General features: G+C 38.2%; 1 protein-coding gene across 2 annotated transcripts; it reads left to right on the top strand.

The window, feature by feature from the left end:
- Positions 1 to 441: 441 nt before the first annotated feature.
- Positions 442 to 10,593, top strand: LOC127988370 (regulator of G-protein signaling 3-like). Of its 2 annotated transcripts, XM_052591109.1 has the most exons (9): positions 442 to 565; positions 2,762 to 2,805; positions 3,420 to 3,542; positions 5,990 to 6,778; positions 6,963 to 7,033; positions 8,132 to 8,236; positions 8,499 to 8,560; positions 8,759 to 8,925; positions 9,195 to 10,593. In XM_052591109.1, the coding sequence occupies exons 1-9, from the start codon at positions 481 to 483 to the stop codon at positions 9,387 to 9,389; spliced, it is 1,641 nt and encodes a 546-aa protein (XP_052447069.1). In that variant the 5' UTR covers positions 442 to 480; the 3' UTR covers positions 9,390 to 10,593. The 2 variants fall into 2 exon arrangements, with proteins under 2 accessions (XP_052447069.1, XP_052447079.1); XM_052591119.1 differs by lacking the exons at positions 442 to 565; positions 2,762 to 2,805 and adding an exon at positions 4,437 to 4,606.
- The last annotated feature ends 12,967 nt before the right edge of the window (positions 10,594 to 23,560 follow it).

A 23,560-nucleotide genomic window follows, 5' to 3' on the forward strand; every position in this document is an offset into this window, starting at 1 on the left:
GCTGTACATCCCTAAACACATTCCTCCAGTGTCCTAGAACGAGCGTGTGTGTGTTCGCCTGTGATTTAGATCAGCTGCTTTTATTAAGTTGGCCTAATTCCAAGCCTGGGCTGTGGGTGCCATGAAAGGCAAGGCAGCGTAACCAGCCTACTGCTTTCTGTGTGGGAATCAGAGCTTTCCCCCTTCCTAATGACCTTAACTTGACTTTACCTGATTCATCGTAACTTTAACTGGTATTATAGTTGTCTAATATTATTTAAGCCATTAAGTAAAGGACAGTTCATTCTCATCTGCTCTCCAGTTTAAATGAACGCTATAAATAGGCTTCTGTTTTCCATTATAAAGAATTACGTTTGTCTTCACTTGGTAGAAGCTGAGTGAGAGTGACACAAGAAGGTCAGATTGGGGATGTTTCAGTGCGGTACTGATTGTTGTCTGTATCGCCCTCTATAGGTTACAGTGTTCATCTACACGGACCTGATGCTGTTGACCAGGGAAGATGAACCGGGCCGTTGTAATGTCCTACAGAGTCCACTTTACCTCCATGAGATACAGCTGCAGGACGGTGTGTACTACTGTTTTCCACTAACTCTGTGTAGAAGACATTGTAATTATTATTATTTTTTGTCCTGCTATGATAGCTGTTTTTTTGGAGCACTGCACATTGTGCTCAAAAGTGAGGCATTATATCAAGCATGACTCATGTTTCATTGTGCACTTGTCTGGTAGGAGCTCAATCTTTCATTATTGCTCATATGTAACCACAGCATCAGTGTATGTCAATATAAAAAGGTAAATTATGTTTTACACAGAGAAGTTTATACAGTAATTACAAATACAGTCTTTTTTTTAAATAACATTATTTATTAGGCTTTTAATGATACTAATACTATAATGTTGCTGTATAAAAATGATACAAAATTAAAAAGCATACATATACCTTAATTGGAAAACATAATGTGCAAATTATGACTGGTTTGTTTAATGCTTCGATGACATCACAGAAAAGTCTGCATGGAACGTAAAGCACATGTGCATGATCAACAAACATAATACATAGCGACAGTGCAGTTCTGGCCTGATAGAACGAGTTTTATTTCTGTCAACTATCAAGAAACTCTCTCACACTGGCCTTGGGCCATCCAGCTATTGTTATTGTTGAGCCGTGCAATGTGTTGCTGTGTTTCAAAGGCAGTGCTAGTGCCTGGTTTGCATCCGTTTAAGATGTAACCTTAAGATGTATCCTGAAGTGAACTAAATTTCTTCATCTGTAATGAGTTCAAATGTTAGACTATCTTTCTGTCTTTCTATCAGCCCGTCTGTCAGTTTTTCATTCAGTCTAGCTGTATCTCATCTCTCTGGGTTGATTGTTTAGTGCAGAGGGGATGTTAAGGAGGTCCACCCTGTGTTATTTATGACTGTGTGTTAGAAGCGCTAGTCAGGAAGGAGGCGTCAGGACTGTGGGAATGAGTATGTGTGTGTCATGAGAGCGTAGTTCTCCTCACTCTCTGTGTCTGCTGGGAACAATGGCCATGTCTCCGGTAAGGCCTGTTATAGGCAGGCTGGGCGGGACAGTGTATTCTTTACCTTCCTGAGAACAGAAATACTGCAGCATGTGGCACAGAGGGCAGTTCTATCTTCAGCCTTTATTTGACATCTCTCTCATTTTTAATAGCATCACTATGCTGACCTTTGTCCTGTTGGATATGAAATTAGATGTTTGGTCAAGGCACTTGACTTTGCAGACAAAGTCCATTATTAAAACAGATGTGCCAGAATGTGCACAGAGGGGCAAAATGAATATCTTTAAAAAAATCATATACTCTAGTTATCAGTATTTATGCGGTAACACTTCATTTAAGGACCGTTTCTCAATATTAAGTAGTTGCTTCTTAGCATGCATATTACTATTGGCTGTTTATTAGTACTTATAAAGTGCATATTAATGCTTTATTCTGCATGACCTTATATTGTATCCTTTCATCCTCCCCCATAACTAAACTACCTTAATCTACCTTGTTAACTTTTAATAGGGAAACTTCTTAGTTAATAGTGAATATGTATTCCTTATTTTAAAGTGTCACCATTTATGCTTTAGTTTAACATAGTTTGAATAAATAAAGTTTGACTTCTGATGACCAGAAAACGACCACTGAACACTCAATAGGATTTTAGCTAACCCTTACCCCTACTTGGAAAATATTTTATGGATATCATTTTTATAGATATAAATATAATATATTTTATTTTACATTTACTGCATATATATATATATATATATATATATATATATATATATATATATATATATAGTATTTATTAATATTTTGAATTAGCCTTTACTTTAATATTTTCATTTTTTTAATTTACATTGTAGTTAAGTAATTTTAGTTAAATAATTGTTTAGTTTGTAATTTTTTGCTTTAAAAACTTTTCTCTTTAATTGAGAAATTTTAATTTTAGTTTTCAGAATTGTAGTGCTTCAAATTTTTCTATTTTATTTCAGCTTTATTTCAATTAATGAAAACTACGTTTATGTAAATATAAAGTATTTATAGATATGAAATCTGTAATGCTTGTAATATCTTTTAATACTTGTATTTAGTACATTTGAATAGCACTCTGTTTATGCAGTGCACATATGGGTGACATATATCTGAGTAGATGTGGGTGTTTACATCCCCTAAAGTCAGAAGAAAAAAAAAAACCTGACAGCCTGGAGATTCACAAGAAATTCACACTTCTGTCTTCTTCTCTCCAGTTCCTGCAGACAAACTGCGCCTGTACATCTCCTACTGGATAGAGGTGAGATCCTGCATCTAAGCACCGACCCACTCGTTCTCTGCTCACGGCACATCGTGCTTAACACTGTGCTGTGCACTCCAGATCACGTGTGATGTAATGTGTTTTCCATCGAAGCGTCGGCCCGACAGGATGGCCTTGTGGTAAACATTTACAGGATGTAAATGTGGTGCGGCTGTTAAATGGAGGGCCTCTTGTGCCTGAGGTTTGCGTCACATATTAGAGCCTTTAAAGCTGCTCTTTCTCTCCAGAGTAAACGTGCCTGAAAGACGTAGCCTGCTCACTCGAGAAAACACATTCATCGACCCAGCCATCTGCCCATCTCCCTGACAACACCTCACACACACACACACACACACACACACACACAGATAGATATGAATGTGTGAGTATGATTGCATCCCTCATATGCCATTCTCCTGCATAACAGCGCATGACATTGAGGTCTCTTTAGAGAGATGTTCTTGTATAGGTGGAACCTGCTTTTAAAAACATATTTTTCCTCAGATTTATAAGACTGTGATGTGTAATTCTGTCCTTGCTCTGACATAAACACACATTATTTCATAATCACTCCCTCAATGTGGCTTACACACTGTCTTTGTGTGTCTCTGTAGAGGACCGAATGTCTGTTCAGCCTGGAAGCCTTTTCATCCGAGCAGAAGAGGAGGGTCGTTCAGTGTCTGAGAGACAATATTGACAAGCAGCTCACCCTGAGGGACAGAATAGGCCCCGACCAGGTACTAAATCAAACACAAGCACACTCGCTCGCAAAAACACCCACTTGGGTCTCGCTTTTAACCACTGCACGTCTGCATTTCTCCAGCAGTTATGGAGCATTATCGCTCAGGATAGAGGCAGGTCTAGCTTCTGCAAAATTACCTTGCATTTCAAGAGCTTCATCATTATTTAATTTCCCTCTCTTGCTCTCCCTTTAAAGTCAGCATGAAACTGTTTTGCTTTTGCAATGTGAAATATTCTGAGTGAACCAGGATATTCAATGAGAAAACAAAAACAAAAACGAAGGGCAGTATTTTATGTGGTTGCAAGGAAGAGGTTGAAAATAAAAGGCCTCGATGACATCAGCTGTAAAGGAAAACCGTTTCAGAGGTGGAGTAAATTATTAGTTTTATCAAAGATTGTGCAAACAAAATTCACTCTTTAAAATAATATGCGCAATACAAGTAATATTTATTGAAGACCCCATGGTATAAGATGTATATGTTATTTCTTATAATTTTTTAATACAGGATGTAAATGTTGTATTTTATATGTAGACAGATATTTTGTATTTTGTGAGTTAAGTCATAGTAATGAACCATGATTTGCTAATCGGTAGAGCTGCGATTTTAAAGTAAAACAAAGTAGTTTTCATCAATATTTGGGAGTACAGGAGCAAATGGTTTTGAAGCTAAAAGACCAGGACTAAATACCACAAAAGTCCTGTTTTGGATTAAGAATGCACAGTAAATATGGTCCGTAATGAGTTTGTGTTGATTTCAGCAGACTGTTATGTGACAGATGCTCGCTCCACTCCATATAGTGCACGTAGCAGTTAAACATAGCGTTTGTTCCTCGGTTTCTTATTCATGCTCTCTCTCACTTTCTCCACTTGGGTGGGCGACTGACATCAGGAGAGCAGCGACATCATCATCAGACTAGCACAAACAGACACGCGCATGTGACTGCGTGAAAGAGAGGGAGAAAGAAAAAGAGTGTAGAGAGAGAAAACAGGGCTGTTGTAATGCATGCTAGGATGGTGGAGGACTACATTACTTGTTTGTAGGGACAATTCCTTACGAAGGTGAGGTCACTTACATGTTGCTTTCTGCATGTTCTGTATGTGCCTTGTGCTTTTGCAGTGTGTTGTATAGTAAATAAGAGTTTTTTTTCTTCTCTATAGCACCTTCAGTGTGATCTTATTGGCAAAAGGGATATTTAAGAAGGTGTGTTAGAGTTGGATGTTTGAATTCGTTTTGAAATATGTAAGTTTAAATAATATGCATTGTAACTTAACATGACACAAGATAGAAGCGTGACTATAGTGTGAAGTTAGAGTAAAAGCGTCTATGTTATAATCTAATAATTTTGGTTATTGCACAGAGGGTTTAACATACACTTGAGTGAGCATCATATACATATAAACTAATAGCATTATAGCTGCTCATATTAGCAATACTTGTTTACCTCTTTGTGTCTTCGTATCTTCTGTGTCTTTAAAGAGCATCTGAGCTTGTGTGTCAGTCGTGCTGCCTGCAAACTACTATGTGACTGATTAGATGTGTAGGGTGCATGAATACATTAACCTTTCCCTCTTCAATAGGAGATGTAAAATACAATAGTTTTTTTTACAATAGAGCTTTCATTTTCTCTTTCTGCCTTCCCATATCCTCTCTTTTTTTAAGCATAGCATCTGTTGGGGATCAGTTTTACCCCCTCAGAAAAATAAATAAATAAAAATAAGTTGTAGACAAAAACAACATGACAAAATCGATTGCAATTAACAATGTGTAATACTGGAGTCTCTGAAACCCCAAACATAATGGAGGATGGATTATGGCTAAGTATTAGTTTCTATTAAACATGAGGGGAAGCGTTTTTTTTTTTTATGAGTAATGATTCATCTGCAGTGTTTGTGAATGACAACTGCATTAATAATTTGATTATTTATAATTCAGTTTGAATGATGTGTAATTCTGTATTTCCCGCAAAATATATTGTATTTTTAAATCTTACTCATATGTACTGTATAATTATTTTAAATAAATATGTATAATATATTTAAAATGCATTAGAATTTTTGCTGTATGTTGATTTTCATGACATACAAAAGTGTTTCATGTGTTATCTTACAATGTACAATTCTGTATAGCTTTCCCCATTTACAGTGTATAAATGATTTTAAATAAAGTACATTTTTAATTGGAATAAAGTATATTTATTATATTTATTATTTGTTATGCACCATGTTTTTCATTTAATTAAATATACATTATTTATATGTACATACATTTAAGACTGCTCTAGCGATTTTTGGATTCACAAGTGCCAAGACATGAGAGCTTTTTACACGTTTTTTATTTTTTATCAACAGCTTTTCTTAAGTCTTTTTATTCATAAAGTAGTAGGCATTTTTAAACCCAGAGCCATTTGTAAAATGTTGATTTCACTTGTGTATTATTGACAGATGCTGGAACCAAAAGCAGCTGAACAGGCTGATCTGGGTCTGCTGGGCTTCAGCCCTCACAGTGTGTCTGAGCCCTGTTCCCCATCATGCCCCTCTGCATCGCCCATCATGAGAAGAACCAACTGCAGCTCTCCAGCTCAGCGGCTCTCATACCCAGACCTGCACTGCAGCACCGGAGACGCCAACCAAACCTCTCCGACCTCTCGAGATGGCTGCAAACCTCCATACCTGGACACCTCCGAGATCTGGAAGGACAGACAGAAGGAGGTGAAAGGAGGTGGCCAAGAGTCAGAACTGGAGAAAAGGGAGCAGGGGGAGGGAGAGAGTGCTTCTGAGACCATCAGTGTTGGCGCCAGACCTACATCGTCATCGTCATCTTCCTCACCTCTAGTCATTCCCAGGCTGTGCCTGGATCGTTCCTTCAACACAGATGCTTTGACCTCACCGTCAACTGACGATGATGAAGAGGAGGAGGAGGAAGATGATGAGGACGCAGATGAAGGCTTTCTGAAAAGGAGGAGTATGGTGGAATCATCTCCTAGCAGTGGGCAGCAGAGCGGGGGCTTGTGTGTGCAGAGGTCCCTCCACAGACGGACGCACAGCGAGGGTAGTTTGCTGCAGGAGCCTCGGTCTCCTCGCTTCATCTCCGATCAGGCCATCGACTGCATAGAGGCCAAGCGGGAACCTTCGGAGCGCTGGGCGGTTCCATCCCCACAGACCCTGAGGAAAGAGCTCACCAAGAACGGAGGATCCGTCCACCAGATCTGCCTGCTCTTCACTGGAAGAAGGGTGTGTAGAGATTCAGCTTTATCAAATTACAAAAACCACCATTTATGTGAGGTCACTAGAATTATTTACAAAAAAAGGTTCTTTTGTCAAAACCTCGATGGTGATTCAGACTCAAAAATATTTTCATTAGTAGTTGAATTTGGTTTCATTCATTCAAAATATGTCTTTTGTAAATCTTCCACAGGTTTGTGGCAAGCCGAACTGTAAATGTGACACAGGAAAAACTGGTGTCAAAAAGAAGAAATCCAAGAATTTGTGAGTCAAGCCATTTTCTTCGAAGTGAATCGCATTAAAACTGTCAAGATAATGTATGTCACCCAGGGTTATACCTACAAAATCATTTTGCATTATAGAAATGAGAATTATCATAAAAATGGCTCATTATCATGAAAATAATGTAACAAAAAAACATAATGGTCCTACAAATAGAGTCAATTTTCTTCACACAAAACAATTGTTTGTTTTTTTTTCATTTGATTTTAGATGTATCTGGACTGTTTATTGACTGCTATATATATATATATATATATATATATATAATGTTTTTCATTTTCAGAAAAGTATAGTATACATTATTCTTTTCTATTAAAATCAGACGGTCCTACACACAGGCTTAAAGGAATAATTGACCCAAAAATGAAAATTTGCTGAAAATGTACTCACCTTCTGGCCACCCAAGAAGCAGATAAGTTTGATCATTGCCAAAAATCTGCAGAAATGTAGCATTACATCTCTTGCTCGCCAGTGGATCCTCTGCAGTGAATGGGTGACGTCAGAATTGGAGTCTGATAAAAACATCACAATAATTCACAAGTAATACAATCAACTCCGGTCCATCAATTAACTTCTAGCAAACTGAACTACATGTTTGTAATACATTTTCAAACAGTTGCTTTCAGCTAAAATGAGTCCTCTATCCATAATATTGTTTTCTCCTTAAAGATGTATTTGTTTTCATTGGTGAGCAAGTGATGTAACGTTAAATTTCACAAAATCTGTACTAATAAAAAATAATGATAAATCTGCATCTCAGATGGCCTGAGGGTGAGTAATCTTTCAGCCATTTTTTTATTTAGTTTTTTATTTGATCTATTCCTTAAATTTCTTTATATAAAATAGTAAGCATTGTAGCCATGTAGCCATGAGATATTTAGGTGTTCTGATTTAAGTGATGTTGATGTAATGTCTTCCATTCTTAGGTTTGCAGGAGGAAAGCATTATTTATGCCTTTACTGTGTTCCTTCTACAATAAAGCTCACTGCTATAACCGGAATACATTTCCTCCCAGAAGCACTTGAGTGAACAGTTAGCTAATAAATCACCTGATGTGACGCCTTTTGTCTCGTCACACAGGGCCAAAGACATGAAAAACCGCCTGACTTTTCTGCGGAAGAAGACCAACGACAGACATGGAAGCAATCCAGCCAGCAAGCTTGAGAAAGTCCTCAAGTCAGACAAGTGAGTCCACGTGATTGTTTCCTCTTTCACGCGAAGACTCCCGGCGCACTGCGTTGTGTGTCATATGCATATCATCGTTTTTAAGTATCGAGAGAGTCATTCAGCTGAGCTTTGATGTATGATTGTTGAGTGTGCAATCAAAACAACAGTGACGTTTTTGAGTTATTGAGTAGATGGCCTATTTTGTGCGCTATAATTATCTGTGAATGGGTCATTAGTGTGAGTCATGGCTTCGTTGACCGCTCTGTCTGCTCATCTACAGACCGACTCCAGAGGAAGCTCTCAGATGGGCAGAGTCACTTGATGCACTGCTTTCCCACAAATGTAAGATATGTCTCATTCAATATGACAGCTGTGTTGATCACTGCACCGCAGCAGCTGTTACTGCTGTTTTAAACCATGCATTTTATCTACATTAACCTCTGCTCCTGGATCCAAATCCAGATTTACCCCAATTTCTCTTCAGCACTTTTTCTGGGTTTTCTAATAAGCATTAGAGTAATTTTTTCTCCCCTTCTTCAGATGGCCCATTGGTTTTCCGTTCCTTCCTGCAAACAGAGTTTAGTGAAGAGAATCTGGACTTTTGGTTGGCCTGTGAGGACTTCAAGAGGATCAAATCACTGTCCAAAATGGCAACCAGAGCAAAGAAGATATTCACGGAGTACATCTCCATACAGTCCTGTAAAGAGGTAAGATGGAGAAACAGTTTTCAGGCTTTCATATTAAGAAACCCAGCTCATGTTTATATATGAATTCTGCAAAGTTGACAAAATGAAAAATGATATTTCTTAGTTGACTTGTTTTCAGCAATAATATATCCAGTTTTTCTTGGCAAGAATTTTTATTTATTTTATTTGACTTGCAATTTGTAATTGATTCCAGAAAGCAGATGTGCCAGAAAACCAATCCAAAATGAATATGAAAGTGTCCTAAGCAGACTCTTGTTTTATTTTCCAAGGTTAATCTGGACTCGTACACCAGGGAGCACATCAAAGAAAACATGGAGAACATCTGTGCAGACTGCTTTGACCTGGCTCAGAGCAGAATCTTTGGACTAATGGAAAGAGACTCATACCCTCGATTCCTCCGCTCTGACATTTACCTGGAGTTAACCAACCAAAAGAGACCCAGCTCTGTTACAGATCCGTCTTAAAGCTATGACGACAAACCATAGACGTTGAACTTTTTAGATCAGTATTGCTGGAGACATAGTAGAACAGGACGTGTCTACAATCACAAAATCCACTGATGCACAGCTTCATATTGAAACGTCACTCAATTAAGTACCTTGGAGAGCTCAGCCCGATGGATCATTGTGTGGACAGGTTTAAGATGCTTCTGTGCTGCACCCTGTTGGATGGTTGCGGCAATAAGATGACAATATCGCGTTATGAATATGCTGGAAATGTTGACTCAAATCTATTTGCCAGTGCCCAAAATGCCTTGCTACCTGATGACCCACTGGCAGTACAGAGAGGATGCAATGCATGATGGGTATAGGAAAAAAAAGAGAAATTTTGGTACCGTTTTGTTCAGCTTTGCCAAGAGACTTTTCACTTTTCTTTCCTGCACAGACCTCAGCATACTCCACTTTTACAAAGATCCTAGTGAGATGACATTGGATGGAACTAAGTATTAGTTAACATTAATGTCCTTTTTTATCTGAGTCGCAGCTGACAGCATGTTTATATTCTCTCAATACTAATGACAGAACACTAATTCTTATTACTTTCAAGGGCTTTGGTAACATTTCCTCATCTGTTCTTCATGTAGTGGTCCCATGGCTCCTAACCCCTTAAGTGCAATATACAATTAGTTATTCTTATTAATATTTCTTTAACAAAACAGTATATTAAAGGGGTCAGAAGTGTATATATATATATACACACACAATTGTACAAATGCTCTCCCAAAATGCATCACACAGGCTTATTAAGCGAACGAAAATGTGATTTTCTGATGTAAATAACAGAGGCCGAGATATATGGATTAACAGTTATAGTGATGTTAAAACTAAAGGTATTCTGTTTGTTGTCGTTGCTGTTAGTCGGTTGATCACACATCAGAAACCAGAATAACATAACAAGAAGATGCCAGAGTTTCTGTTTAATAGTGGCTTAACATAGAGAAGCATGTGTTGTACATAGACGTATGTGTTCTGTGTTGATTTACACGTTTATTTACCAGATAGACTCATGTTTGGCAAATACAGTGTCAGTTTCCTCCTGCCTTCATCCTAACATTCTCCTTCCTTCTGTAATAATATATTTTGTATTTATTTGTGTGGACATATTTCACTCACCGCTGCCTTCATATTGTAACATACTCTCATCAAATAAAATGACATTCAAGCATGAGGGTGATGGGCTTTCTTTCTTTCTTTCTTTCTTTTTTTTTTTTGCAAATTCTAATGATTATTTGTATTATCATTATATTCTTGTTAGGAATACCATAGGATACATGCATAAATTAATATATGAATAGGTTGTACACAGAAAAATCCCCAGAGGGCAGCAAAGCTCTAGATGCAATAATGCAAGTAATCCAAAACCTTCACTATTTAAAGTTCATTTAAATTGTATTCGATTTTATTGAAAGAAATTTGTATTAACTGAATGTAACAAATATATAAATAGAGTTAAAAATATATAGAAACCTGTGTCGGCCACCGTAGCTTCTCTAAAGAGAGGAGTGAGTGGGGGACTGAGCAGTTGGTTGCAATTTGCAACCTCACCGCTAGAATTTACACACTGCACCTTTAATAATAATTGTTAAAAAATTTTATAAACAGCTAAATAACTGTGTTTTATTTGCTGATGAAATCAGAGATGGAGGCAAATATTAGGTGTGGGAGCACAGTCCTTCCTCTTACTTTTGGCTGGGTTTGACCCCCTCATGCAACGGTTGAAGGTGTGGGACACACTCCTTTAAACTTGAAGCAAATGTACAAAAACGAATTAAACGAAATGATCAGTGTATAAGAAAACAGCAACATAATATTCACTGTATGCATACTTTTTTGACAGTGCACCAGTGTTTACACCACAACATGCTGACCCAGTAATGCATCTACAATTACTTGTTAAGAGTTATTTCCCCAGGGTGGCTCTGTAGGTATAAAATATTTAGTCAGTACAGGATCTAGCCTTGTGCTTAAATTGTGTATAAAATGCATAAATTTACTGTACATCCCAATTAGTAAGACAGTCAATAAGAAAGCCTTTCTTTTATGTGCAACGAGTTTCCAAAAACAGATGTTCAGGAAACAGAAATGATTTGTGCCAATGAATCATGCAGCTTCATCAATGACCGTGTAGGTGAAGGAAAGCACTCACATATACTGTAGCACACACTCTCAGACAAGGTCAGACAATAGGTCAAGTGTGTGATGGTGATGACGCACACAGTCCAAATGCCTTTACTATGAGGAGGATGTTTGCACATGGAGGTTGTCATGTAGAATGAAGATTTAAAGTTATCCAAAAATATGCATTTAAACATTAATTTCTACATACAGATATTTTACAAAAAGTGCTATGATTGTCTATCTATCTATCTATCTATCTATCTATCTATCTATCTATCTATCTATCTATCTATCTATCTATCTATCCATCCATCCATCCATCCATCCATCCATCCATCCATCCATCTCTTGAAATAAAAATAGATTTAGCATATTGTCCATTTAAATCCATATTCTCAATTTAAATTGTTAAATTACATTTTAAAAATTATTTAAAATGTATCCTGAATTATGTATCAAATGTCTGTCTGTGTAAATAAAATTAAATCCTGAAATAGGCAACATTTATTTGTACTAAGCAAATAAATTAAATGTAGAATATACATTTTCCATATTAACAGTTAAAATGTAGTTTTCTTAAAAAATAAAATAAAACAAAGGAGAACTGAGGTGGTATCTTAAAATTTTCACATTTCTTCAAGTTTATAAATAGATATTTTGTGACTTTCAGGTTCTTTCTTCTTTACTTTATATTAAAGAATTAAAAATAAAACGTGAATTGCTAAATAAATGCATGCATTGTTATTCTGTGCATAGTGGCATTCAATTGCTGACATGACGTATTTGAGATTTTCACAATGCCTTCATTCACACCCATAGATGGTGCTACAATCATACTGTTCAGCTGTTATTATAGAGCCATAACTTCTGACCAAACAGTCTACATTTGGACACATTGAGGGATGGTAGGGAAATGATGGGGATGTGTTTCTTCAGTTCTGTGAGTTTTGAGGGTGGGAGAGCACTCTCAGTATGAAGGGAATGTGAGGACAGGAATCACTCTCTGCTAACTTCACTAGCCTGCTTCCCTGTGGCGTATTCACAAACATCAACAAAGTCTTGACTTGCTTTTAAAAGAGCCTAAAACAATCATGAAAACATGCCAAACTTTAAATTCAACATGGCTGCCAGACACCAATAAAAAATGTTGGGTGTGGCTTATTTTGTTAAAATGGATAACTAAAAACTGTAATTACATTTTGTATATGTACAGTAGGCTACAGTATAAAAAAATGAACAAATATGTATCAGTCAAGTCGGTAGGGTTTGATAGGGTTAATGATAAACAGTAAAATGTCAAAATGGGACTATTAGGCTAGTTCAATTACCCTGCCATATTGCAAGCAATCATTTATGAGGACAATAAGAGTGAAAAACAAGTTTAATTTCATTTGAACAGAAGGTGGCGTTATAACAGTGGACAATCAAATAACACGACTGTGATTAATGTTTATGAATTTACTACAGCAGCTTTAGAATAGGAACAATAAGGAGTGACCTTACGACTTAACTGGATCACATTGGGAACCTGATAATTGCTTCTTGCAACTTTATTCTATTATTTTACCAATTATAAAAACTATAGGCTTAACTGTTGTTTTGTTTTGATTTTCATAAATCAAAATTAAACAGCTAGGCGAGTGTAAACCCTTTCAGAAATGCATCCCTCACTGTTCCCTGAGGTCCGCCATTATTTTAATCAACCTCTTCTAAAGCAGTACGTGTTCACTCATGATTGATGGCTAAATTCAGATAAGTGCAGATGCGATGTGCTGTCAGGTGCCGACAGACAGAATTTCAGGAGCACACGGACTGCACTTTTTATGGCTGCACAATTTCTTTTTTTTTTTTTTTTTTGCCATAAAGGATGAACTCATAGTTAAAAATGGATCCCGGGTTCCTTCCTCATCACATGCCTCATCATCAGCAGATTGGACATTGGGCGATAAGCCAGGAGTCTTTGTCTCTTAAAGGCATCTAGCCTTTTTCTTTTTTTTTTTTGTTGCTTTCTCTTTCTTTTATCCACATGCATAAGTTTCTACAAACTCACATACAGGAGCATTTCTAGCATTCCATCAGTACCCAGGCCTCTCATCAAAAAAGGGACACCATATTTTGATATTTGTATGGATACATGGACCTAAAAGTTCTTTACCTGCAGTCGCTCACAAGATGCACACGCAATAAACTGTTTTCTTCACTGAAAGACTTATAGTCATTTTCAAGTTTTCTTCATAGGTAAATATCCACTTGCTCCAGTTTTTGTTTTCTGACATGATCCCGTTAGGAAACCACTTCAAATTAATCAGTTCATGAGGGAACCAAATTAATCAAAGTCAATTCAACTTTATTTAGATAATGCTTTATACAATAAAGATAGTGTCTCCTTTGGAAAATGGTGTGGTTTGATTCCAGGCTGCAACAAAAGTCAGATTGTGCAGAGGATTTGTCTTGTTCCTGTGGTATTGTGCTGATGGCCGCTTAGGTGACAAGGTCTTTGCAGGGGATCTGTCTCTAGGGCTCATATAATTGACATGAGGTGCGTTCCATTCGACAGGGTCCCTACGCAGTGTTCACTGCTCCCTACTCCCTGAGCACGGTATATCAGTTGAGTGGACTTCACTGACAATAACCGGTCATTTGGAACGCCCTGCAAACGTATTAAAGAAAGTCACCGATGGGGTCGCGCAGATTATGATATAAATATATAAGACTACATTCATATTTTAATTTTTATTTACAATCACATTTAAAATATGTACACTATACAATAAAAAAATAATTGAGTACTATATGATGAAAAACGTATGTTTATTATACACTTTAATTGACAATTGCTGCTATTACTTCACTATTAACAGAATTGAAGCCCTGCTGTCATGCAAATATGAAAATAACTTTTATTTGGTTAACTGTATAGCCTATATGTGTTTTTAATAAATGGTCATATAATTGCATAGCGGTCTTGTGCGCCTTCTTCCTGCGCACAGCCGTATAGTAAACACTGAGGTAAATAAAGTAAAATAAAGAAAAATGGCAGAGCCTCGTCTGCTTCTAGTCACTTTTACATTATCATACCTTTTTACAATCCGTAATGAATATGAACGAAGACAGCGAAGACGGCCGTTCTGACTGGTGATGACGTGCTGCGCGCAATGACAGTTGGGGGATAATCGCTCTCCACTTCCTGTGAAGTGATGTATCGATGTTCCCTTATTCCCTGTGCCGTGCTCAGTGCCCTTCGAACTGAACATGTTCGCTCCCTTCGGATTGGAATCTCACTTAAGATGGCGGAATACCCTGTGAAGTCCACTTCGCAGTACACTTACGGTCGAACGGAACGCACCTATGGTCTAGAATGACATTCAGGGTTGTAGAGGTCATATCTAAGTGTTGATCCAGCATCAACTCCAAGATCTATTTTTTTTATAGCAACTATTCCATTAGTTTTGCCAATTTGTACGTTTAATCAGGACACAAAAAAAATATAGAGCTGGGTATCATCAGCATAACACTGAAAGCTAACACCATGTTATCTCCCAGGGGTAGGATGAAAAGCAAGGGCCTTGGTACTGAGCAACACTGTACCCACATCTTGGCAATATAATCGCCAGTGGCTAGTAAAATATTTTGTTTACTCGCCAGACTAGTATACTATTTTACTCACACACACACACACACGATTCCAGGGGCGCTGCACAAGATCCCGGGCCCTATGCATAGGCAGTCCTAATGGTTAGAATCTCTCTCTTTCTCTTTGCATATGTGAGAAACAGCTCTATCAGCAAAGTGACGGCGAGTCAAGCGCCTTCACACAGAGTTTACTGTTCGGCAAATACAGTTCGTGCGCTGTGCGTCCATTGAGGTGAACTGAAATAATACTGATCGCTTGATGGAGAGAGAACTCTGCAGCACTCATTCAGTGTTCAGCGAGTGTAAATGTGCTAATCTTATAATAGCCTTGAACACACACACTAGCGAGTAAAATCTAAGAATGTATTAGTCAATGGCTAACAATAGACATAATTTAGTAACCCAGAGTAAAATTAAGTTAAATATGCAAGTGATTTACTCGCAATGTAGAGGGTTGCTGAGCCTTGTGGTATTCCATATTAGGCTACACCTCTTCACAGGGGCGCTGCACAAGATCCCGGGCCCTAAGCATAGGCAGTCCTAACCTGGTACATTCTAAACTATAATTTAATTGTTTAAACATATGGGCAGCCCTTCAGGTTCTGTGTATAGCAGAATCATTCAGTTCTTTTTGCCATGTTTGCCTGCCTTCTTTCAGTGCCTCAAATGTTTCCTATTATGTCTTTCATTTTTCCCGCTGTAAATACCCCACTCTCAAAAGCGTCCGCCAAAGTCTGAAATACTCCAAAGTTTTCATTTTGCATCATTCACCCCCAAAGTATGCTTAAGTCAGTCTCCTTCAAACAGTGCCATGAACTGATTAGAAAAATATGTACAATTATAGACAGCTTAAACTCTTTTCTAAAAAAACTAAGGCTGGTTTGTATTTCCTTAGTCTCTAACCTGAGTTCAGAAAAGAGCCAAGGAAAATAAATGTTAATGGTGTATTCCACAGTGTGGGTTTTATATTCTTAACGTCAAGGGCAGCTTCCAAAAAACATACATGGCAAAAAAATATAAAAATGGTCTCATCTACCATGTTGGCACATCCTTTGAGCCTGCAAAGGTGATTTTAGGCTGACTCCACTGCAGATTTGCAAGCTTAACAAGGGTAGGAGACCAAAGGCAGTACAGAAGTGATATGGTAAGGCAGCATGCTCCAAATATGAGTTTTATTGAAATATTTACTGGGCTTTTGGTGCGAGGAGAACAAACAACAAAAAATAAAAGAAACAAACATTCATTGCTAAGAATACAAAACAATTTACTGTAGGTGCCAGTAGTTTTTGGATGATCTTATAGAGTTTTCCTTTACGTACTCAGTGACTTTAAATTATGTTTTTAGTCATACATTGAACTGTTATGTTTTCTTACGTGTGTTATCTATGGTGAAAAAAAGCCAGTGTAATTGTAATGTTTTGTGCAGTCCATGCTTAATCAGTTTTTACATTTTTATTTTCTTTTTTTCTATGTGTAGAATTTAAAACAGTAGCTTAATATTGTGAATAATATTTTTTTACAATTCAAAATAACAGTTTGTTTTAATACATTTCAAAATATAATTGATTTCTGTTTTGGCAAAGCTGAATGTTTAGAAACATACTCGGTTACTTAAAGTAACCTCGGTTCCCTGAGATACAGGAACGAGTACTGAGTTTTGCTAGACGCATATGAGAAAAAGCCTTTTTTCTCCTGAACTGAAGTCTTTTTCATTCACGCAGTGAAACTTCACTGCCAGTGGTTCGTGCAGAGTATTAAAAAAATTAACCAATGGCTGAGCAGCGGAGTTACACAAGCCTATGGTGACGAAGCCTGAAGCCTCATTTGCCACAGGATTCTCAGGTTACTTCGTCTGAAGCTACATAGCACGGCTAGCAATGCAGTACTCGTTCCCATATCTCAGGGAACCGAGGTTTTGTTCAGAAACCGAGTACGTTCTCTTTCGATACTACACTCGTACTGCATCTTGCTAGATGCATATGGGAAGAGTACAATCACACCATGCAAATGTAGTGGAACGACTAAGATATCAGACTTCCACAAGCAATTCATTGCCATAGAGAAGTTAACAATAGTCCAAGGCTATGACGGGTTAAGCAGCTTGAGGTCACACCCAGCCTGGTTAATCATTGCAACCCTAATCAAACTAACCTATCTGTGATTTTCTGATGATCCTGAAGACGTTGATTAGCAAATTCAGGTGTGTTTGATTAGGGTTCAAGCTAAACTCTGCAGGAAAGTGGATCTCGCAAGCCAGATTTGAGGATCACTGATATAGATTCTCAGAGCTCGGACTAGGCAGAGTAGAGATAGCTCACTGTCTTCTTCAGAGGGAGGAAGCACAGAGAGCGTAATGACTTGGGCTTTGAACGGAGTGGAGAGCACCTTAGGTACTTAACCATGCTTTGGTTTCAGGACAACTAAGTGTCGTTAGGCCTGAATTCCAGGAAGGCAGGGGTAATAGAGAGTGCCTGCGGGTCCGCTATTCGAATTACTTATGCCAATGCTAGAAGCTGGGCAGTCTTCAGCGATAGTGACCGAATGCTGGCAGACTGTAGCGGCTCAAAGTGGGCAAATCCCATGAAGTGTAAGGCGGATTCAGCATCCTGGCACCCCTTAGGAAGTGAATGGCCACACTGTGTCTACCCACAAATTGGCCCTCGACAGGTGCATGAGAAGACGCTATGGCCGCCACATAGACTTTGAGCATGGATGGGGAGCGTCCATTATTCAGCAACTCTGCAAAAATTGCAAAAATTACAACACCTTTGCCAAATCGGAAGTCTGAGGATCTTTGCCACAGTTAAGACACCAAGTGGAGAAAAAAAGACCACTTTAAGGCATAGAGGCATCTTGCCTCTGAAATTATGTTTAGAATTTGCTCTGGGAGGCTGGAAGGCTCCCGTTGAGTGGAAAGAGGTTGGGCAAGGGTGCCATATTGTCCCGTTCGCCTGAGAGAGGAGATTTTGTCTCAGTAGAACAGGCCAAGGGGCCACTATCAACAGCTGAGTTAGCTCTGATAACCATGGCTGGTTCTTCCAGAAGAAGGCCACTAGGAGAACCTTGTGTTTTTTTTCCTTTACCTACCTAATTACCTGTGGAATCAGAGCGATTGGGGGAAAACCATAAAGAAGGAGGTTGAGCCAGTCATGGGCCAACGCATCCTTGGTTTTTGATAAATAAATTGGGCAGTGAGAGTTGTCTTCTTAGGCAAAGAGATTGTGAAAGTGATTGATGCTGCTCTTTCCATACCAATTTGCCAATTCTGTTTGAAATTGTTTGTGATTCCCCCACCCCCACATGCTCTCAGAATGTAAGTTATTCCCATTTTATTCAACCATCCACTGCCAGTTTATTTTCAGAGCACTATCAAACAAACTCTCTGGAGGTTGCTGTCCTCAACATCCTCAACATATTAAAACACTGAAGAGATGGTGGAGGTTTTTATTAATTCCTGCTCCATTTCTACCGATCCTGTTGCTCCCCTTAAGCCAAAAAAGAAAGTGAAGGGAAAGGTCACTACTCAGCCTTGGTTAAATGATCAAACCCACACTATCAGACAAGAGTATCGTAAGGCAGAGCGAAAATGGAAAAAAAGACAAACTCATATATGTCTCAAATAAGCGTCTGATTTTGTGCTTAAAGCTGCAGTCGATAACTTTTGACGCTCTAGCGGTTAATAAACAGAACTACTTGCGTCTTGCTGAAGAACATTGTAGCCGGAGCTACTTCTCTGTTTATGTCTATGAAGAATCACAAAGGTACTGGGTTACTCCGCCGCGGTACCCCGAAGCAATCGAAAATAGTCCGGATATAAACACTTATTATAGGTGTACCCTAGTGATTCATGACAGGCTAAAAACACCGTTTGGAAAATGGATTCATGGTGTACTCGCTTATTATATACATTTTGTAAATTTTGAATACAAAAAAAGTTACGAACTGCAGCTCTGATTGGTTGTTTCTTACCGGGAGCGGCGAATTTCTGCAAATGGCAGTAGGACCACTGGGAGGAGCCAGAGGAGCCTAATTTTTTCCACAGATTATCTGTGTCTCATATTCTACTGTCAGGACATAATGACAGGTTTAACAAATATGTAAAAATATATTTTTACAAAAGATCCCTACTGCAGCTTTAAAGCACTTCTCCTTATGCGGGCGAATTGAGAAATTTGTCGTCATCTGAGTGGAACTGTTAGTAATGTAGTAACGTATGATAAAATAACTAACTGTCTCCGAGAGCAATGCATTCACAGGAGTCAGATCATCAATTAACTGAAAACATTGCATCTTAAATATCTATAAATTAAATGACCATCAAAAAAATTGTTTTTGAAGTAACTACCAAGCGGCCAGCACAGAGAGTGAGATGATCATAGCCTTTGTTTGATAAATTTAGCCTTCTCATATCATCACGAATTGTCTAAAATAAAATCTAAAAATATAAAACAGTTCAAGCATGTAACAATGTATTAATGTTAAACCCAGATAAATGTGCGCTATATCCAATATTTTGTGAGGAAAGTGTAAGATAAAGCACGCTTTTGGGACATAGAGGCAAGCGCGATCATAAAATAAAAAAAACAAACATGCTTTCTGCCGTATCGTCTTGAACAGGAGCGCTTACAAAAATAAACCGAAACTCAGCGAATACATGCCTCACGGACATGATAAATATATCTATAGAAAGCTAGAAATTACTACTTAATAAAAATAAAAAATAAAACTCTTTCATTACAATCATAATCTGTATAAGAAGGGCGCGTCTAATGAGGAAATGACGAGGCAAATTCATCCTTGGGACACAGACTCAGAAAACAATAGTCTATTAGTAAATAATTCAAATATCTCCTTACTATTTCCCCCTGACACATTCATGGTAATTTCTTTTGCCCGGTGCTTTGAGCCATCTTTTGAACTCATATTGAACGCAGAACTGTTCAGCTGCGCTGAGGGCACATAGACTATTTGATATTAATTTGGATCAGCAAAGGCTACATTTGTAAACGCACCTTTTCTGCGATGTCGCGCATCTTACAGACTGCAATTTACAGTCACAACTTCATTGTGCTGTTACTCCTTTCAAGCCGAATTTCACTAAATTGGTCAGCTCCCGACAGCATCAGGTGTTTTTTTTAATGGCAAGTATAATTATTTATTTATTTATTTCAATGAATGTAATCGATTAGATACCATAATATTTAGGCTATTATAAAGCTGGTTGGTTTGTATCAGTGACATAATATGAAATGACATGCGTGCGGCCAGTGAGTCTTGCACTTGGACCATAATTCAACCCATGGGAAAAAAAAAGAATTCAGAGGAACCCAAAACTAGCGTTGCAGAGGACGCGTGTGATGAATCACGTCGAGTCAGTCTGCCGACACTGACTGAGGCACCAACTTCTTTAGCTGCAGGTAGCAGCCTTCGGATGCTAGCGACTACAGACAACATTTTTTCTCCTATAGTTCAGTATTTTGGTTTGTAGTCGTCTATTGCTTTGTCTCTGTAACAAGTTGCATGAATGCTAAAGTTTGAAACAAAAATGTAACATTAACAAAAAACAATGACCGCATAAACCCTTTCATCTTTACAAATACAAGCGCAGCTGTTTAGAGGTTAATGACATCACAGAATTTACCGTTATTTTGGAATGGATGTGTGAATGGTGCTTTTCTGGAAAAAAAAGACGGAATGTCATTGACTGTGTGAACAGCGCATGTCTTTATTTACCGGTAAAGTCTTTCCGGTAATTTTACGGCAATTTACTGGGATTACTGTGTGAAAGGGGCTCATGAGAGGCAGTGATCCTTACACTGGCAGATCAAAGAGCTACATGGAGAGTGATTCAAGCAGGAGCTTTGCCGGCATTAAATCACTGATCGATCAAAGCCTGATCGATCATACCCCCGAGTTTGCCATTTCTACTAACAACTGGGAGGAGAGAAACACAAAAGCAGGGGAGGTGGTGCTCAGCGACGCACACACAAATGTGAAGCTGCCAGTGTTTTGCTTTGGTCAGCCTGGGAGGATTAAGCTGCTCATATAACGAGGTGCACTGATCCTCATTTGTAACACACACTGGCCAATTAAACACAAATCATGTGTGTCGAGGATTGCTCAAGTCTGACTGTTCAACCCAAGAGCTCATCGTTGATTCCTCCAAGGTAACTAGAAGGAGAGAAACATGGGCATGGGAAGGCGCGGCTGTCTTCCACGAAAGAACAGTGGCACACCTATTTCGTGGTAAAAGCAACCCATGTCTGTGAGCGCAGCCATTGCAACACATACAAATTTTAAGCTGTCAGCGGCTGCATCTGCTCTGATCTATTTAGGAGGATAGAGCCGCTCGATATAAAGAGGGTCACTGATCTTTACGTGTGAGACACGGATCGACGGGAAGCGAGTACGAGTACGCAGGCTCTGTGTTTGCGTGAGATCATTCAGACCCAATTGCTTAGTTACCAAGCTTTGCCGTTTCTCTCTCCAAGGCTTGCTGAGAGAGGAGAGATGTACATATATTATATAGCCAGAGCGACCCGCCCGTTCTGGTGGGCTCTGTTGCCATAAGCTCATGTAGCTCCACTGCCTAGCCATTGGTTAGTTTTTTAATACACTGCATGAACAGCTGTGCAGTTTCACTGCGTGAATGAGAAAGTCATCAATTCGGGAGAAAAAAGGCTTTTTCCCATATGTGTCTAGCAAGACGCAGTACGAGTGTAGTATCGAAAGGGAAGAATTACTCCAGTCTTCAGTGTCACATGATTCTTCAGAAATCATTCAACTATGCTGATTTTTTATTATCAATGTGTTGAGAACATTTATTTTAAATGAAGATGTTTTTTAATAAAATTATGTTATTTTGTGTTTATCTCCATTAATGCGAGTGGAGTATTTAATGTAAATGTGTTTATCGACATGAAAACAGAGTTTAAAATCATTACTAATTACTTTTCTCACTCCAGGAAAAAAGAATTTGTATGCATGGTCTAGAATGTCCGTACGGTGCGTACATATTTACGCCAAGTTTTTTATATATTTTTTATATTTATATAATATTTTTTATAAATCACGATATGTGCGTGAAAAATTGCATACGCATGTTTCTATGCCCATTTTGTGCATACACAACACTTATAACAAGGGTTAATATTTGAGGCTGTGGTGGGTACAGATAAGGGAATTTACTTAAATTACCTGTCCACAAACACATTTGTTGTTCTACTTGAATATGTACAGTATACCGAGCATGAATGACACCTTAGTAAATACAGTTGTCAGCAAACACTATGTGAATGTAGCTATTGACTTTTTTTTACATTTGTCCACTACAAACAGTAAACTACCATGCTCAGTGTTTGAATTTATACTATTTTCCATTTTACACACTTTAAATTGGTTAAAAGTCTCGGCTCACCTCTAGATTTCTCATAAAATGATAGCCATGAGGTTTCCAGTGAGAAGCAAAACAAGAATTTTATGCATTCCAGAAATGTTTTTTCTCACAAACAAAATTCCATGATAACTCTAAACAGCTGTGTTTCACACCTCTGATACTAACATCATGCACGAATTCACAAAACTATGTTTTGCAGTGGCCCTGACCCAGTGCCCTACTTAAGTGAGTCACCTGATCTAAATATTACCCAGCCAGTCTTTTGTTTCTTCTTTATGGAGAATAATACTGGTGCTGAAGCAGTTCACTTCTCTGCTAAAACTTCACCCAGCTGACTTCAGGTCCGCACAGTCATATTTCCTCTTTTGTGTGATGTCATGGTGCAGATAAGAGTGACAGTCAACCAGCATTCAACAGATTTTTTCGCAGAACATGCTGTTAAGAGTGCTCTCAGGGGAATGGACTCAGCCCACGTACTGGGAAAGCAAACTTGCAAAAAAAAGCTGCCAATTCCTATCCCTTCTTTTATCTGTGATCTAGGAGATGTAGACAGATTTGTGTCTGAAAACAGAAACACAGACAAGTGCAGAAGGTTCATTTAAAATATTGTGGATAAAATAGTTCAAAGAAGTTAAAATTGAGTAAATTACACATTAGAAACAATATTGACAGTTAGCCTACTTTGCAGACGTTTCCTTTTCCAACGTCAAATAACGGACGGACGAACGTAAAGAGAGCGCTGGAAACGCACAAATCAGTAATATTTCTTATTTATTGGCATGAAGTTTCGTGCAGAATAACAAACAGCAACAGGAGTGCAACAGTCTCGAAAAAATATATATACAGAGTGGATGGCTGCCATAACAAAAGAAAAACATCACTGCTGGCTTCAACCCGGCCACATTTATGATTTAGGCAATTCTAAAATCTCCAAGATTATTTTAAATAATGATTAAATCCATTTCAAACAACTGTTCAAAAAATTAAA

This window comes from Carassius gibelio, chromosome A5, assembly GCF_023724105.1.
Source record: "Carassius gibelio isolate Cgi1373 ecotype wild population from Czech Republic chromosome A5, carGib1.2-hapl.c, whole genome shotgun sequence".
Taxonomy (NCBI): Eukaryota; Metazoa; Chordata; class Actinopteri; order Cypriniformes; family Cyprinidae; genus Carassius; species Carassius gibelio.